This window comes from Polypterus senegalus, chromosome 18, assembly GCF_016835505.1.
Source record: "Polypterus senegalus isolate Bchr_013 chromosome 18, ASM1683550v1, whole genome shotgun sequence".
NCBI classification, from domain to species: domain Eukaryota; kingdom Metazoa; phylum Chordata; class Cladistia; order Polypteriformes; family Polypteridae; genus Polypterus; species Polypterus senegalus.
In genome coordinates, this window is record NC_053171.1 from 44,527,393 (window position 1) to 44,547,432 (window position 20,040).

The 20,040-nt window shown below is 43.0% G+C and overlaps 1 protein-coding gene across 12 annotated transcripts in view; it reads right to left on the reverse strand.

The window, feature by feature from the left end:
- The window catches only part of syne2b (spectrin repeat containing, nuclear envelope 2b), a 437,867-nt gene that overhangs the window by 51,215 nt on the left and 366,612 nt on the right, over positions 1-20,040 (reverse strand). For all 12 annotated transcript variants that reach the window (XM_039741095.1, XM_039741096.1, XM_039741103.1 and 9 more), the window contains 2 exons: positions 19,821-19,979; positions 13,912-14,078 (listed from right to left, as the gene is read on the reverse strand). In XM_039741095.1, the coding sequence (XP_039597029.1) occupies positions 13,912-14,078; positions 19,821-19,979 (326 nt within the window). The remainder of the gene's footprint in view (positions 1-13,911; positions 14,079-19,820; positions 19,980-20,040) is intronic.

The window sequence follows — 20,040 nt, forward strand, 5'->3', positions numbered from 1 at the left end:
GGACTATGGCTATGGGAAGGAAGAATGGGCACAACAAAATATGTAAGAACATTAAACAATTAAAAAATATGAACATTTTTTATGAATATCAATCTTACACTATTGCTCTTTTGTAAATTACGAATAGGAAAGAAAAAAAAAATGACTCACTGATCATGAAACAGGCTTGAGCAGGGGTCCTCCAGAACTGAACTTTGAAATCTGTGCTTTAGCAGGTTTGCACTCTTCATGTGTTCCTCTTTTAGGTCCAATAGCCACCAGGCAATTCTATTATTATTTGTGGCATTTGCTTTTTTCCCCCTCCTCTTCTGTTGCCTCCCTGTGATCATCCCCAACCACGGTGTTTACTCCCAACAACAATGCAGTTTGCTAGTATGACACGCACATGATCCACGACTTCTGCACACACAATGCCACCTGATGACAACATTCACTGTGTAAGGTGCTATATAGCAAAGGAAGCGAACAGCTTGCCTCATTGTCCTTTCTGAGGTGAGCTTTTCTTCTCCGTTGACAATGTCGGTTAAAAATCTCTGGTGAGGCTGACAGCTCTCAGCACAGCTTTAATTAAAATATCACCCCTTCTTGCTTCTCCTCGGCCCCCAGAAGTCAAATTTAATTGGCTAGGACCCATAGCTCCCTTTTCAGAAGTTTAACTCACATGCGGAGGCTAAGAAGGACAGACAGCGTGCAAACATCTGCTCATTTGCAGCTACAAGCCGCACGCCGACTGAGGGAACTTTGCATTAGAATGGGGAAGCTTTGACCCGGCAGCTGCGGCGCCCAGGGCCAGACTACTTGTGCTCCAAGACAAAGAGGTGTGCTCAACAACCCGAGACACAGTGAGGCAGGCGTTTCAGAAGCTCTTCTTTCAGCCGCAGACTGCTATGGCACGCTTCACGCAAGGGGACAAAAAAAGAATTATATAAATAAACATAAGAGAAGCACTCTGCGGGTTTCAGAAGAGTGTGCAGTTCTCTGGATCACATTCACCCCAACGAAAAAAAGGTAACAAAAACTGGAGGGGCCAGCTGTCAGCAGGTGAAGTCTCCTGAGCACTCTGCATCTTTATAACCCTTGAACACTCGTAGTGCGTATGGCCCATAGAGGCCAAATATAAGGAAAATCAAATGAATTGTTGGGGCTGGCTCAGTCAGCGAGGGGTAGGCAGGTGTGAGGAGTCTGTGCTAAATTGCAGGGGGGGTCGCATCATACCAATCGCAGCACTTCTGCAGTTAGCTATGAGATGATGGTGAGGAGCAAAGTCTCTTTGTTAATGTGGAGTCCCACTGAGGCATAGGGGTGCTGATCAATAAAGAGTGGGAAATGCTAAGATGGCACCTATGGACATGCTGCATTTGAAACATCTAATAAATAGGAAGATGACATGACACGCCAGGTGGTTGTGTCTGAACATTTTCATTAATGTTGGATCTTCTGAGGAATGAAAAGGAACTAGATGCTTTATTGCATTAAAAGACAAAATTGGAAAGAGTGTGGGTGAGGGAAGGTGTATCATGTACCAAGGAGACTGAAAACCAGCAGGCAGTGCAGTCTGATCCCTAAAGTGTTAAAGACTCTAAAACACCATGTCACCCCAAGCCAGCCACTTAAGCTGCCAGTGCTACAAATATGGAAGCAACTGTACTTTACTATACCTGTGAAGTGACTGGAATGGTATCTTCCATTAAAGGCACTATATACCGTCCAATGCAAGTTTGATTTTTTGCAGACAGTGTGATTCACATTGTCTCCCAATGCTGCCGTTCTGAAGCCACAAGGTTTAAACAATCGTACCGTCAATGAAAAGCACACGGAGATGACGCTGCTGCTACAGAACAATCCTCCGTTGCTTGGACATTGGCCCTGTGAAGAACACTCGGAATTGTTTTAACATCCCATCCCACACCCTTTTATTAATATCCTAAATATTTTGCTTGTTTCACATTCCTGCATTGCAGAGTTGTGTTTGGGGCTCCCCCAGTGAGTGAGAAAGGCCCACACGTGCCAGCAATCGTGACCTAATCTTCATTATCTGGTCTGAAAATGCCTCAAGCTTTTTAAAGTGCAAAACGCAGCAAGCTTAGCGTCGGAATACAAATTTCAGGGAGGAAGACGGGTTCCAACACATGAAACTCCACCTTCCACGACAGCCAAACGCAGCCTCAGCTTGAACTTGAAGTTTTAGTTAGGGGGACTTCATATTTTCAAGTATGCTTAGTCCTGCCTAAGGGTGAAAGGTCAAGGCACAATTCATTTGAAGTTCACATCCAGATGGTTTTCGTTTCCAAGTCCCTTCCCCCAACTCACAGTGTGCCAAGGCCGCCCATTCTGGCGACTTTCCAGTCATTCCCGGGCACGCCACCCCCCACCCCAACTCCCCACTTTTTCTACCTCTTCACAGCAGCTGTGGCTGAAGACTAACAAGAGCCAAGTGCTTGCCTGCGATGTTTGGGGTCAGTATGAGCGCTGGCTGGCTGTCTAAGGGCCAGCATTTCCAGATGGGAAACCTCCAGATGGCTTTAATCCCTCAAACAAACAGCAATGACAAAACTGGAACAACCAGCCTGTGTTTGAGAGCAGCCAACGGGCTAAAGATGTAGGGCAAGTTAAAAATGGAAAATAAACACTCCATTTGTGCATAGACGCAGCACAACATCAGACTACTGAAATGCCAAGTGACGTATGGGAGAAAAGAAACTAACCCACGTGCCTGTTTCCACGCCCCAAAACCCGTGATGACCCAATTACCAAAAGACCCAAATAGCGGTCGAAAAACAAGGGCAGCAAAACCACTGTTTCCCTCAGATATCCCAAAACAAAGCGCCACAGAAAAAATCCATTACACCACTCCAATTAACACACACTCCCAAAATGGCTACCTCTCTTATTCAACACCTTAACAGTTCTGCTGCACACCTATAATCTCCTGACGATCCTCTTCTCCCGGGACTCTGGGTCCCACCGACTACACCATTGTAACTACACGGCCCTGAACAACTGGAGAGTATCAGTGAAGATGAAGGGATAATAGAAATAATGCATCCTCCTGCCATCATACAGCCCAGCGAATTGGGCTCTTTAAAGCAGCCTTCAATACACGTTATATATGGCCCATGATGACTATTAGTTTTCTCAAACACCTACTTAAATAAGTGTTCCATATAGGAATTGTATCCATAAACCATTTAATCATTACATTTAATTACATTTCATCTAATTACATTTAATCTTGTGTCTCTAGTGTTTGCTCACGTTTATAATTCTTATGAAAAGAATATGACAAGTAACGCTGCCACAAGGATATTTAGTGTTTTAGGATGATCCCACATATGAGGTACTCAAATGAAGGAAATAGCAGCTTGACTTCACACAAACCACTACTGCCACTCCAGTCACTTTTCAAAGCTGTCCAAGTCTCTGCATGTGCATGAGCTGACACCCCATAAACGCTCAACCCAGAAGAACAATGCATAGAGTGTGGCTAAAAGAATTAGGAATGCAGGCGTTTTGGACCTGACAAACCAAGGAAAGTCTCGTCTGTCTGATGTGCTGTGTACAAAAAATGGGAATGGGAAAAAAAAGGCTTGGGGTTGCAACTGAACTCGCCATATCTGAACAGCCTTCACTGGGCACTGGCTCTGTCATATTATTGATTATCAAAGAAAGGGGCAAGCTCGTGATACTTTGGAAAGGTGAACCAGTAGTGGAAAGTCGTCATGTAGTCATCTAATCTGACATACACTGCAATTTCTAGCCCCGTAATCTGACATGCTGTAGATCACGGGTGTCAAACTCCAGGCCTGGAGGGCCGCAGTGGGTGCAGGTTCTCTTTCTAACCCTTTTCCTAATCAGTGTTCAGTTTTCACTGGTAATTAACTTATTTTCCCTCTATTTTAATAACCCTGTTTTTAAGGATTAAGTCTTCTGAATGGATTCTTTTATTCATTAAGTGACAGCCAAACAGAAATGAGACATGAAACGAGCCAACAGATGACCAGCTAAATTGGGACTACAAACTCCAACCAGTTCCTTAATGAGAAGCTGATTCTTGCTGTTAATTAAACCCGTTATTCAATTCCATGGCCTGTTGTAGCTCTCTTTTTGCCACAGCAGACATTTCCAAAACTGTTGATATTCTTTTTTTTTTTCTAAGAACTCCTAAAATGTTTTGGTAACCTGAGGGATCAACCTTACTGAGGCCTTCATCTTTTATTTTCAGATTTTGTTTGATGGGTACAGGTGAGCTGGTCATGTCCTGCTTGTTTTACGTCTCATTACTGTCCGGCTGCTAATTAAGGAAAAAACAACTAAGGGGCCTGAGTCAAGCTAAGTAAAGCTAAGGCTAAAAAAGTTAATCAGCATCAAAAACTGGACACTAATTAAGAAGATGGTTAGAATGAAAACCTGCAGCCACTGCAACCTTCCAGGACTGGAGTTCGACACCCCTGCTGTAGATGATGTTTTGTATTTTGGCCCCAATTTATGTTAATTACTATGTATACAGTATACTGTATGTTATGTTTATGTATTTAATGTCCACAGTTTTGGTTTTATATCATTTATTGATATTAAGAAGAAGATTTAATTGAAACATTCTCATTTTGTTAAACTAAACTTAACTTAAGGGCTTCCAGAGATGAAGTGAAGATTTTATATTAAGAGCCTGAAACAGAAGTGGAGTGACGGTTAACAAAGTCAGGTGTACTACAGTATATATAGTAACGTAAGCCATGACAGTTGACTTGCTGCATAAAAGAAGGGAAACACTTTGAAAGATTCAATAAAACAAAATTCAGGGACATGGAATGCTTGGTAAATTGTTGGAAATATGCCAAGACAGCATCAAAATATGAAAATCAGAGAGTGATGATGAGCGGTTATAATGTTTTTATTGGTTTCTTTGCATGAACAATAATAAAGTATTTAATGCATTTATGGGTTTTGGAAACCAAGGATGCTGGAAAATACATTTATTTTTTTGTTTCAAGGCATTTTGAAAAAATGTGCATCATTTTGCCATGACACCATCTTCCTTTTGTTATAGGTACCACTATTTCAGAGCAAATAGATGGGAGTTTCCCTGACAACAGTACCCAGAATTCCCGTGGAACATGCAACACATCGGACATCATCAGGGCAATCGTATAAAGATTAAGGATAAATCCCTGTGTTACAAGCAAAAAAATAAAAATAAAAGCTCTTGATCATTTTAGGTTTAGAATTTACCTCAGCTTATAGGCACTTCAATTTTAGATTGGCAACGTAACCCGCATCATTTAAATAGTATACTGTCTCACTCCCAAGTCAGTAAACAGAAGGTATATGAAATTCTAAAGACCAAGGCTGTGATAAAGCACAATGCTCGAGCACAACCTGACGGGTGGGTGTGCTGTACTTTGGTTCTCCAACCTCCCATCACATGATTGCCACACAACTAGTGCTGCCTGGCAATGCAACTGGAGGAGTGGAGTCAGAACATGTGAAAGGCAGAGGTCCTGTCAATAAGGCCATATTTCTCTAGTCCAATCTGCAGTAATGGCAACGTCAATCGATGGGATAACTGAAGCCATTTTTGTGGTTAAACTTACAGCATTCTGACTAAGATGGAGTGCCAGCAGTGAGGTACAGATTTTATCTGGATTGTGACAACGTACTCAATGTACTTTTGTGCTATACCCTTTCACTTTTTACAGATTCTGTATCTGATAGTGTTTTTTGCATTTTATTTTACTCTGTTTAGGTTATTCCATTACCCCAAAGGTATATTCTGAACTTGGTTACTCCACCACTTTACATTTTTAATAATGACTTAATTTGTCAAATGAACCTAAATCAATTTTGCAGTTAATTAAGTTCATTAGTTGTTGCAGCCGTGATCATAAAACAGCATAATTCAGTACAATAATTGTTGGGTTAGACTCCAGCCCCCTGCGACCCTGTGGCCCTGCTCAGGATGAAGCGGACTTAGAAAATAATATAGTGTGGTATAATAACAACTCCAATTATGGTATTTATTGTGAATTGTATAATGCTCAAGTTTAAGGTCAGTCTGAAAGAACAGAATGTTGATTAAAATTCTTTTAAAACTGTCCTGTTATTCTGTAAGCTAACTTACCTTCCTGCTACAAGGGTGACAATTTACGACTTCCCAATCTGTACGTAACAGTTTAGACTTGACATTAACATTGTCACAAGGGTATCACAGGGGTGCAGTCTTTAGCACTGCTGACTCACAGCTCCAGGGGAGCGGGTTCAAATCGCAGATCTGGCTCCCTCGGTGTGGAGTTTGCAGGTTCTTTCTGGTCCATTTTGTCCAGGGGTTGTTTCCTGTCTTGTGCCTGATCTAGTCGAGATATAGCCACTTCTGCCAAAGACTGAATTTGTTCAAAATCATAGGGATCACAAAATGGAGAAATGGTCCTGGGCGACATGTCAGGCTGACATACCCATAACCCCTCATACAGGACAGACGTACGAGCTTTCAGTTAACCCAATGTGCATATTTGAGATATGAGAAAAAATAAAAAAAACACACAGAGAGACCGGGAGAACATGCAAACTCTACAAGGGCAGAAACTCGAATGGAACTCAAACCCTGGACGCTGGTGCAGCTGCCTCAAAGCTCCAACGTGAGCAGAGATATGGGTAGAGAGACCAATGAAATCCTCCAGAGCTGGGAGCTGGACTGGCCATTGCACACACATCACGTCTGATGTCTCATTAAAGATGACAGCAAGGAATGGTCTTTACAAACCAATATTGGGAATTGCCCATAAATTACCATAAAAGCAGCACCAAGTAGCTCAAATTTGTCATGCCCATTAAAAACAAACATCAAAAGCCATAAAAATACGACAAAGCATCTGTCTTAAGAATGAAAGGACCCTTATTTAATGGTCGTCAGTACTGGATAATTTGTGAAATGCAACACAATTACTAATTGGCTTTTACTTCCTTCAATAAATCATTGTGGACGCAGTGGTGAGCTGCCCATTTGACCCAGAGCCCTCCGGAGAGAGTTGAGAAAGACAATTCTCAGTACCCAAGGTGGATAGCAGGACAGTTTTCTTGAAGTACGTTTGAACAGTGCTAAGTAAAACAATTTTTAGAGTTGCTTCAAAAATAAACCAGAATACCTAAGACCAAAGGGCTTTTATTCTGGACTCTCTCATGTACAGCAACTACATTTAAAGAAGCCCACCAGATGATGAGCGGCAGGTGGGAAGGTTGGACATGGACGGGGCAGCGGTGCCATCTGCATTTGCTTTGCCACCTTTAGAACAGAAAAGAAGGTTAACTTCTGTAAAATAACAATACTGTACTGCTAACTTGTTATTCAGTGTAACTTTGGAATTCCACTTTTTATTTTATAGCACACCAATATAAATCAGACTGACTGATTTGAAATGTACTTGTTAAATCAGAAGGTTGCCAGTTCGAATCCCGTAAATGCCAAAAAGGACTGTGCTCTGTTGGGCCCTTGAGCAAGGCACTTAACCTGCAATTGCTGAGTGCTTTGAGTACTGAGAAATGCGCTATATAACTGCAAAGGATTATTATTATTATTAAATACTGTCTACTGTCTTTTGACATCAGGCCCAAACAAGAAACGCGTCCACCAATCATAAAATTCAACTGTGACCGTCAACCTCACGTACTCCACTGGGCCAAGCCATGCTGGTACGCATCACCAGTAAGCTGTAGAGGTGCGCCCCGAGTGCATATCTGCTCGTTGCATAGTAGTTATGAATTTACTGAAAACCTCAGCAGTGTTTTGTACGATGCAGTAGAACCCCCATATCCGTGGATTCAGTTTCTGTATTTTTGGCAATTTATGATTTAGCGTGGCAAGGAAATATTGCATGGAAAATTCTAGAAATAAGCAATTCTTCAGTTTCAAACTGCACAAAATACTGAGCATATGTTTTCATGACTTTGGATACATAATGTCACATCTGTATTACCACATTCCATATGCAGCACATTTGGAAAATCCAGTGCATGGTAGAAGTGTGCGGGGAGCACCTCCATGTCTGATGCCATTTTGGTGCACTGACAAACTCATATATGAGAGAGAGAGAGTACAATGTATTTTATTATTATTTAATCGTGGTAATGTCTTATTGTATGTAATTTATCAATTAAAATTCATCACAAGAATGAATATAAATGAGAAACAACCTACAGTGAGGTCCATAAATATTTGGACCGAGACAACCTTTTTTCTAATTTTGGTTCTGTACATTACCACAATGAATTTTAAATGAACCAACTCAGATGCAGTTGAAGTGCAGACTTTCAGCTTTAATTCAGTGGGTTGAACTAAAAGATTGCATAAAAATGTGAGGCAACTAAAGTATTTTTTAACACAATGTGTGTGTGGGGGGGTCTACTGTATACAGTATAGCAACAGAAAATGACACTCTCTCTTGTGTCTGCATGGCTTTTCTCTGGGTACTCTGGTTTAAGTCTCACATCCCTAAAGACAAGCAGGACAGATTTATCATCAGCCAACTTTCTGGAATTACCCAGTGTCGCATGCGGCTGGGGGTGGAGCTCAGCCGGGATGCCCGAGGGGACTGAAGGAGGGCTGGTGCCTCCTCCCGACCACGAGGGGGCGACCGCCCTGGTTTTGTTGGTGGCCTCGTTTAGGGGGCTTGGAAGCCCAACCCTGTAGGGGCCCATGGCCACCACCAGGCGGCACCCCGGTGCCTGAAGAACCCTGGAGTCCAGCACTTCCGCCACACCCGGAAGTGCTGGGAGGAAGAAGAATGGGGACACCCAGAGGGCTTCCGGGTGCGCAGCCGGCACTTCCACCACACGGGGGTGTGTCCACGGAGGAATACCGGGAAGCAGCTGGAGCTCATCCGGGGTGCTATAAAAGGGCCGCCTCCCAACAGTTGATAGTGGAAGTCGGGTGGAAGAGGACGGAGCTGGAGAGAGGACTGGAGGGGGCCAGAAGAAAGGCATTAGTGACTGTGTGAGAGGCCCGGACTTTGGGGGATCGGTGCTGGAGGCACTGGGTTTGTGCACTGGACTCTGTACATATTGTAAATAGTTTGTGTAAATAAACATGTGCTGGGTGGAACAAACGATGTCCATCTCTCTGTGTCCGAGGCAAGTTCCACACCAGTTTAGCCAGTTACCCCCAGATCTTTTTTCATTCACTCCCTATATGGTCCAGGACATCATCTGGGGAGAGTCCTATTCTATCCCAATGACCTGAAGGTTAGGTGGGTCTGTGATTTTAAACTTGGAGAATTTGCATGAGTAGACCATGCGAAGGACTGATGTCCCATCCAAGGCTGATTCCTACCTTGAACCTCTACCGCCAGGATGGGCTAAGCAACCCTAATTTGGATTAAGCAGGTCTGAGAATGTGTCAGTGCCGCAGGAGATAGACTGAGGTCCCAGAGGGTGATTCCTTACCTGGACAAGACACCATGATAAAAGTAAATGGAGGGATATGAATGTTTACCTGGGAGGGAGGCCAGTGTATTGGGAGAAGCAGGAGAGACACTAGAATCTGGGTACTATGTTCCCTGATGCACTCGAAGGTGCAGTGTCCCTTGGATTTGGGTCTTCTTCAGATACCTACAAGGCATCATGGGAGTTGGAGTTTCAGAATGCAGTCCTCTTGGGTTAAGGGGGTACGGTCCATACTTTGTGGGAGTCCCATCTGAGCCAGAAGTGCTTCCTAAGGACCATGTCCTGGCCCTGGAAGTATTGCCAGGTCAAAGATAAAAGGAAGTCCGTGTTATCTTGACCAGGCAGAGATGGTGAACAGAGCTTGATGGGAGGACTGTAAAGAGACAGGATTGTTTTCTGGGCTGTTTACTTTGGTTGTCTTTATTATACCTGTGAAGATAATGTTTATTAACCAAAGGGACTATATGTGAACTTGTGACTTGTTTGGGTGTGACTATTTCTGGGGTTCTGTGGTGCCCCCTACTGTTTACAATGTATATATGCTTGCAAAATCTGCATGCAAAATAGACTGTTTTCTGCAATCAAAGTAAATAAAAAAGGGAAATTAGTTGACCAGATTTATAGGCATGGTGTGGACAGACAACTCGATATGACAATAGGTTTATAGCTTTATAGTGTCATTAATAACATAAAGCCTTATTTTAATAAAATACTCTACACTACACTAATTGCATTAAAGTATTCCCAACTGTTATTCTGGTCTGGTAAGGTGCAACAGGCGGCAGACACGTGAAGAGCCGCTGCTAATAAAGTTTCAAAGAGTGAGGCCGAGATAATTAGCATTACTGACGGGATCACAGATGGGACGAGCGAATTCCTTCTTACTAAATCATGCCCCCCCTTCCCCCCGTCCCCCATGTTTGCACATCTCATTACTCCAGCCCATCCCCTAAATGCATTTTGACAACAAGCAGCACAGCGGCTCCCACCTTCACAGCCCTGACCAGATGGCAGAGCTGAGGCAAGCATCACCACAAAATCCGCCGCTGATCTCGCCACCCATCTGTCTTTCGGCTCTCGGGATGCTGTGGACGCTGCTTAAACTGCATTTTATCTTTAGCACGTCAAGCTCTACACTGCTTCCTGTGAAGAGGCCTCTGATTAACCCTGATTACCCCTACGCGAGGAATAAGGGCCCCCTCCATTCATCAACCAACAACAGGCGTCACTCTGCAGGCCTATTTGAAAGGGGCAGGCAGCCCTCTGTCCTGTCCCTGGCTCATTTCTAGGTCACTTTAACGAGCAGGACGGCTTCATTCCTTCCATTGTCAGCCTGCACACCGTAAATTACTTATCAGGGTCTAACAGTCTTTTTGGAGTCTCATTCCCACACAAGCAAACATCAAAACCATAGATTCGCTATCCCAGAATTCTGCTTTCTTCCAACAAGCCAGGTAAGCCTCTTCAACAGCAGAGACTCCCCAAAAAACTGTCAGGTCTGCAAATTGACCACTTTGTGCTTCTCACAAGTTCTCTCAGCTCTTTAGGTCCCTTCTCACTTCAGCACTACGTTTGACACCAATCTCCACATGAACATAAAAAAGCAAACAGATATTTCACCAAAAAAGGAGGTTTCTAAGAGGGCTGCATAATGGGAGAAATGACAAAAGTGAAACAGACAAGAAGAGTGAAGGCTACAGGCTAGAAGAAAAACAGCAAACTGGAAGAGTTAATGGGACCCTGACATACTGGGAGAGATGAGGAGAAAGAAAGACTGGGAGAGAAGACCACAGACTGGGAAAGACAGGAGGATATCTGGGACAGAGGGTGAGAGAGACAGAGAAGAGCGGCCTGTGAGGGCCACACACTGGCAAAAAGCACCAAAGACTGAAAGGTGAGAAGGGACGCTCTGATCAGGTTTTCTTTGGGTTGATGCTGGTCACCAATTTCATGTCACAGCTAAATGAAGACTCACACGCATACTGATACACATCATGGAGCCATTATAATATTGTTCAGTGATGTGACAAATATATTATACCTAAACAGTGACTATTATGACGTACAGACTGTGTTTTACTTCCCTTTAAGTTGACCAATGCTGCATATTTGTACTGAAGAACTGCTTTGGTTTCTCGTCAGTTTATATCGGCTACCTAGTGGTCACTCCTCAGGGAACTGGCCGACAGATCAAGGGTATCAGGCCTGCTGCGCTGGAAGTCACTAACCAACCAGTGAGGTGCTACGCCCAGTTTTTGCACAATGTGGTTGTACATACAAAAAAAATGAATGAATAAATAATTTACAGCAGTGTCCATTTTCTCACTTTACTGCACTCATATTTCTATAAGGGCACCTAGTGAGAATGAAGCTGCTTTTGTTAACTGCAAGCTATTTCTTTATATTAACACATAAGTCCCCTGTGATGGCAAGATGTGACTGGAAAACACTGCGTCTCAATGGCCAGGTTTAGCCCGTGATTTATTTATTTTGAGTCACAGTAGCTTTGACAGACAAGAAGGTGCCATACATGATGGCTGACCTATTGCTAAAGTAACTGGCTGACCCCTCTGTTTTTTATATGGCATTTACCATATATCGTTAAAGCAACCATGTCATGATATCTGTCAGGTAACAGCGGCCACCCGCTGAAACACTGGCACATTGCGCCTTTCCCTCACCCCCAGAACGCAGAGGAGAGGTGCTATAATGCTAAGCATGATCTTGCGCTATTAGTTGCAGAGCATAGCCAGATACTCTTGAATGCTGGGGTCTCATTGTAGCTGGTGGGATGCTGTGCTGCCAGCCAACTAAGTTCTGCAGCACATGCATGAGGTTGATTAGCATACTTCACATACGGAGGTTGCAGAGGTGCGTTCACGTACCCACATTTACAAAATGATTGTGACTTTTTAAAGTAAATTGTGTAGAAATATGAGTTTGCCAGGTTTTATATATGAGGGGGAACCCAAAAATAACCAGAATTTTGTTGTTGTTAGGTTGGTACTTGTAGTACATGGTTGGGCCGCTAGGGCGATCTAGTTACACTCCTCACAAGTCAGTCTGCCAAGTGCCATCAGTCTGGAAGGTTGTGCTTGTGTTCAGTGAATTTTGTAAAAGTAGTTTTGTGCAAGCGTCGTTTTTTATACGATGGCTGATTATCGTGAGCAAGGCGCGGCAGTGAAATTTTGTTTTCTTCTTGAAAAAAGTGTTACAGAAACTATTGTTATTGAAACGGTATGACAACCCTGAACCACCCACCCTACTCACCGGATTTAGCTCTGTGTTCCCTCGGATGAAAAAAGACTTGAAAGAAAGGCGTTTTGCTGACGTCGAAGAGGTAAAACAAGAAACGAACAGAGCATTAATGGGCTTTACTTCAGACAAATTTAAAAAATGTTTCGAACAATGGAACAAACGGTTAAATAAGTGTATTTCCGCCAATGGAGAGTACTTTGAAGGAGACTAATTGTAGTTTGTACAGAAAATTAAATTAAACACGTTTTAAAAATATTTCCGGTTATTTTTGGGTCCCCCCTCGTATATGACTGTTTGTTTTTCCTGTACACATATTCCTGCTTTTTTGGAGTGCGCATATTTTTACGCTGGAATCCAAAGTTTAACAAATGAGGCCCCAGGCCTGACAAAGAAGTACCTCTCTGTTGCAGGAGCTCCATTTGGTTGGCAAATACATCTGTCTTCCCAGTGCTCCTAAAATTCCCTTTTCTCAGTTTATCACTCCACTTTCCTTAATGCAAAAGGCAATATTCCAGTCTAACATCTCCCCTAAAGTCAGCCTGGCTGCTTTCGGTTTACATTAAGTTCTGACAGCTAAACTACATGTGTGTTTCATCACAGATAATATGCTGCATAAAGGAGCAATACAACTAAATTACCATAAATCTTAGAAAAGCAGAAGCTAAAAAAATGCCATTTGAGTTCAGCCAATTTACCAATCACAGATTAAGTAATTTGGAATAAAAATTGGGCGATTTAGATCAGCAGCCATTTGATCAGAGTATCACTATGGGAGAGCATTTGGCAAGGAAAGTTTAAGGCTAGAACAGCAACAGACTGGATGTCCAATATACTGGGAAAGAGAGGCACAGTCTGGGAGAAGACTGTGAAAGAAGGTGAAACCAGTTGAGAGGGTAGAAGGCTACCAGGATTGGTAATGCAATAACACTAGAAGAATATGAAGTGGGGTGACTGGGACAGAGTGAGAAAGACCAGGAAGACATCTGTGGACAGGGAGACACTGTGGTACACTGAAAGAGGGGCACAAGACATACGGTGAATGGCAGAAACAGCTGCCAGCTAAAAAATGCCATTAGGCACTATGACTGGTAAAGAGCAGTGTAAACTCTACATGTAAAAAGTCAGAAAACAGCACCTTGCTCCTCAGTAGAGCCTCAAAATGAAAGCACAAACCAGACTGGGAATAAATGGCACTTAACAGAAAGCCCAAGATGCTCTTACCTTGCATCAATGTGGTCAAACAGATGCTGCCAGCGGTCGTTGAGATCCTTGAGTTTCTCGTTGATCTCCACCTCCTTTGTTTTATCGCTGGCCTTGATCAACTGCTCGCCGAGCTGCTTTAGGTGGGTCTTGTTCTCACTGAAAAGATTAATTTCCTCCATGCAGTCCTGCAAATAAAGAGAAAGAGTCCTGAATGCCTGAGCCTATCCCATATTCACCTTGATAGACGCATTGCAAGTCGACACCTGCTCATCTTGCTGTCCCCCACGCAAGCAGAACTGGGCCTGGGGCACCATAGGCCTAAATCCCCTCCATACTCACTGCAGTCTTCTTGAATACTAAATTGTTTGCTCAATGAGCAATGCTTAAATGTTGGATGATCAAAGTTAAATTATAGTGCAATAAAATGCCAGGAAGAGCAGCGGCAGCTACGTCAGGGACAACCTGTACTAGGTAGCCATTGGAAAGAGAGAAGTACAGTAGGATTAGGAGCAGCAGCAACAACAAGAGAGCTAGAATGCTATGGATCACATTATAAATAACTGAAGTGACCTTTTAATGATTAACTTTATGAAATATTGTGTGTACTGCAACCATGGCCATAAAGAAACCAAAACTAGAACAGATGAGGAATAACACAGTTAAAGCACACGTGCCAAGGATGGGCAGGCCACAGAGGCTGCAGACTTCTAAGGCTTACCGTAACTGAAGCCTGGCAGTGAGCATATAATCCAGTGCTGTCCTGTTGCACCACTCAATAGACCACCACACAGATTACAAAGCTGTCAAATTCAAAAGGTGCCAAAATGAATGAAAAATAAATATATACATATAAACAATAATCACATCTGATGAAACTCGGTGGCAGAAAAGCTACACCCTGGCTTGAATACTACCTGGGCAGCACATTCTCCTTGTGCCCATGTGGATTTCCTGTGACATCCTAAACACAACAATGACAAAGCAGCGCAGCTGGCAAATGTTGGCAATGGCTGTGTGTGTGTGTGTGTGTGTGTGTGTGTGTGTATCCATGCCCTGTGATGGACTAGCATTTCATGAGGTTTTGGTAGGCCATCAGAACAGACGCTGGTTCATAAAGTCGATGGATGAATAGTACGACTTCATGGTGTCACACACGTGCACTTGGGAGGCAGTCGAAGGGGTCAAATCAGGGTGTTGATACGCCAGATCAGGGGTTGGCACGGACCACTAATGCCTTTCCTTTTCTTCCTGCAGACCTTCAGAAATAAAAAAACAACTAAACATCACACTTCCACTTGCTCCTGACCCCACTTCTGCCCCTTTCTGATGACCTCACAAGACTTTCTGCACTTTAAACCCACCCTTCCTGATCCTTGCTATAAAAGCAATCAGTCCACTCTTCCAAACTGTCCAGTATTGACCTCTCAATATCTACAATATATGGGGTGGATCCCCAAATCTTTATCTTGTGCTGTGATTTATTTTACAACAGTGTTACAAATTACACAAATATTAAGAGTACACACAATACAAAAATACTGAACTGATCAGAAGACACAACCCAACATGGATTTATTAGTGGCTCTGTCTGAAATGTTTTCTTGCTAATCTGTCTAGTGTTGTGGCTGCAGCAGCGAGATACTAGGGGTCCACCATCAGGCCTCACAGCACAGCACATACAGCATCCATTCAGCTGAAGTAACCCTTTAAGAAAAGGTTGGAAACCTTGTATATAATTTTACATTTTTCAAAAATGTGTTGTTATTTTAGGCTCTTAAAATAGATGAGTAAGTGCTTTCTAAACGCTTGTAAACATACAGTAAATCTGCTGGAAATGGAAAGAACAGAACACAACCATATAATCAAAAATGGTGGAAAAATGGAAAAACTATGTGCAGACAATTTCCAGAACAGCAGATTTTATACCATCACAGTCATTTTTAATACAAAAGCCGAAACAGGAAAAAAAATCAGCCAAGGTAGTAATTCAACACTAGCCAGAAATTAAAAGTCAGTTTAAGCCAAAAAACTGCAGCCACAAGTAAAGAACCAAGCACAAAAAAAAAAAAGGATATGCTACTTGGATGGAGAAAATGCTACTTTTAGATATTTGGCAGTACTGCTACTCTCCATCCATCTTCTGCCACTTATTTGGGTCTGGGTCACAGGGGCAGCAGTCTAAGCAAAGATGCTCAGACACCCTTTTCCCCACCACTTCCTCCAACTCCTTTTGGGTGGGTGGTCCGATATCGAGGCGTTCCCACACCAGCCAGGATGTCATAATCTCTTCAACGTGTCCCGGGTCTGCCCCGTGGTCTCCTCCGGGTTGGACATGCCTAAAACATTTCTTCAGGGTAGTGTCTAGTAGGCATCCTAATCAGATGCTCAAACCACCTCAACTGGCATCTTTCAATGTGGAGGTGCAATCACCCAACTTTGAGCTCCTCACCCAATCCCTAAGGCTGAGCCCCAATACCCTGCAAAGGAAACTCATTTCTGCCACTTGTACCCTTGATCTAGTTCTTTAGGTCACTACTCACAGCTCGTGACCCTAGGTGAGGGTATAAACGTAGATCGACCAGTAAATTGAGGGCTTTGCCCATCGGCTCAGCTCCCTCTTCACCAAGACTGATCGATACAACACCTGCATGACTGTCGACACCACTCTGATCTGCCTGTCGATCTCCTGTTACCTTTTAACCCCACTCATAAACAAGATCCCGAGACACTGTACATAAACTCCTCAGCGTGAAGCACTCCATCCCCAGCCCAGAAAAGGCCCTTCACCTTTTTCTGGCTGAGAACCAACTTCTCAGACTTGGAGGTGCTGATTGACACCCCAGCAAACTTCCCAGAGATGCAATTCTGAGGCCAACGAACTGGACACCCTGCACTCCACTCCTAACACGGCTACTAATATATTTGAATTTTAAGTGAATTTATGTTGGTTTGTATGATGATGGTCCCCCTGCAACAACTGAGCAGCACTGAGCTTTCATCAGAGATTAAAACTCCTTATCAAACTCAAAATAACAGTCTTAGACTTGTGTAATTGTTTTTAGGGCTGCAATGGGCCTGAACCTCTCTGGACAGCAGGGGGCACAAGGCAGCACAAAGTTTGACCACTGTTAAGCTGTTCTTGAAGCTGTTGTGCTGTGAGGTGCCCACCAGGCAAGCTGGTGACCCTCAGAAACTTGGGTTGTGACTTTGGGTCTACCAGATCTCTCTCCAGCAGAGTTTCTTGCAGTTTCCAATTGCCTTTGGATTGTGTAGGACACCACCAGAATCACTGACACTTTGAATGAAAGGCCTACACTTCCAAGGGTAATAATGCTCTGTCTCATTTCATTTGTTAATTGTCATTTTCTTGCCATTATCACCGGAATTTACAACGTTCTACATTGTAATATTGTCCAAGTAATACTTCAGAGGGTGTAGTAACAAAGTCGGTTCCATCTTAGAGATGCAGAGTCTCTCCAAAGTAAAGATGGGCAGAGGTTCACCAATCTGCAAAAAACAGTGTGTAGAAACTGTGGAACAATTTCAGAATAATGTTCCTCAACATAAAATTGTGACTTTGAATATTTCACCATCTACAGTACATACAATCATCAAAAGATTACTAGAATCTGCAGTAAGGCCGAAAAGTAATATTGGATGCCCATGATCTTCAGGCCCTCAGGTGCCACTGCATTAAAAACACGTCTGATTCTGTCATGGAAATCACTGCTTGGACTCAGGATCACTTCCAGAAATCATTGTCTGTGAACACAGTTCACCATGCCATCCACCAATGCAGGTTAAAGCTGTATCATATAAAGAAGAAGCCATATGTGAACATGACCCAGAAATGCCACCATCTTCTCTGGACCAAAGTTCATTTAAAATGGACTGAGGAAAAGTGAAAAACTGTGGTCAGACAAATCGAAATTTGAAATTCCTTTTGGAAATCATGGGTGCCGCATCCTCCAGACTAAAGAGGAGAGGGACCATCTGGCTTGTTATTATCACTCAGTTTAAAAGCCTGCATCTCTGATGGTACAGGGGTACATTAGTGCCTATGGAACTGGCATTTTGCACATCTGGAAAGGCACCATCAATGCTGAAGTTGCATAAAGGTTTTAGAGTAACATATGCTCCCGTCAAGACGACATCATTTTCAGGGAATGTCTTGCATATTTCAGCAACACAATGCTAAACCGCATACTGCATCAATTACAACAGCATTGCTTCGTAATAATAGAGCCTGGGTGCTGAACTGGCCTGTCTGCAGTCCAGACCTTTCACAAACTGAAAACACTTGGCGCATCATGAAACAAGAAAATATGACAAAGAAGACCCAGGACTGTTGAGCAGCTAGAATCCTATATCAGACAAGAATTGGGCAACATTCCTGTTATAAAAGTCCAGCAACTGGTCTCCTCAGCTCCCAGATGTTTATGGACTGCTGTTAACAGAAGAGGGGATGCTACACAGTGGTAAACATGGCCCTGTGCCAACTTTTTGGAGATGTGTTGCTGCCATCAAATTCAAAATGATCTCATTCTTCTCTTAAAATGGTACATTTTCTCAGTTTAAACATTTGATATTTTTTCTGTGTTCTATTGTGAATAAAACATGGGTTTATGAAATTTGCAATTCATTGCATTCCATTTTTATTTACATTTTAAACAGCATCCCAATGTTTTTGGAATTGGGGTTGTACATACATGCTGTACACATCGGCAAACCTCAGCTCTCTGCACTTTAGCGCCAATGTAAGGGATTGTCTAGGACAGTTCACCATCTAGTATGTGATTATCAGCTATATGAACTGTCTATGAATGTATGCCTCATGTAAGAATAAGTTCTTCTGTATTGTTAATTCATTTTATGATTCTTTAATAATAATAATTGTCTAAGAAAGACTGTAAACATTAATTCATTTATTTATTTTTAGAATCAACTTATCCCAATAAAGGGTCACAAGAAGGTCTGAGCCAATTCCAGCAGAATTAAACTCAAGGGGAGAAACCAACCCAGGTAGAGACAGGCCTACCATAAATGCATACATACAATAAACTGATGTTAATTATTTATAGAAAGAAGAAGTCACTCATTCTGTTAAACAGCAAACTTTGTGTCTATAGAGGTGCAGAATGCTGAATTCATAATGCATGCACTCTCCATTGTTATTGCCATCTGTCACCTATCAGAGGTTTTGCTCTAAATTTGGTACGGATGTACTGTATACATCATTCTGTGTATTCAGAAACCAAAGGAATGTAATGGCAACGAACTGCTCTACAGAAAGCACCTCCAGAGAGTTCTGATTAAATCTGCAGCCTCCTCAGGTGGACTACCAAGAAGAGTGAAATATAAAACAAATTGAACTCCGCAAATAGAAGAGGCAGAAGCACAGATCTGTGCTGAACAAAAGTCAAAAGGCAAAGGGGAGGCTGTGTGATTTTAGGCTGGTTCAGGCCGCGTTCCTAGCAGCAGGAACCTATTCTCCATTGTGCCCACAGCCAATGCTCATCATTGAGTTTCAAGCCCTGCCATTAATAGCAGTAGCTAAATTGGGTCTCCTCAGAGCTCCACTGGCACATTTCCAATGTCTTACAGGCACACACTTCATTGAGTAGTTACCACTAAGAGCCCCCTTGTCCCCATCCTACTGAAAAGATGGAGGCCATGTGGAGGGCAGAATTATGCGGTGATCTGATGCTGCACTTGCTGGCTCTTTGTGTCTTCTGGTTGCCTTTCTGTAAATGACAGGCGCACATCTTGCTCACAGTGCACCTCAAGATGGCACGATCCTCTCCAGTGAGATTACGGAATCTTTAAAGCAATTAAACAATTACAACAGCTTCACATTCTGGCAAGCCTGCACTTTGTCACCCGTGACTAGGGCTGGATGGATTAGCAGCTCCCTGAGCTGACTTTACCTTCTTCAGCTTTTCGACCATCTCCTCAATGCTGAGCTCGGAATTCTGTGAAACTTTGTTCTCCATCTGTGCCATCCAATCACAAAGCTCTTTACTCTTCTCATTGAAAATGATCCAGGCATTCAGTCTGTCTGTAATTTCCTGCTTCCGCAAGGATACCTGAGGGGTGAGGAAGAGCAGAGTCAGCGCTTGGCACGGCCTTACACATAGACCGGGTAAG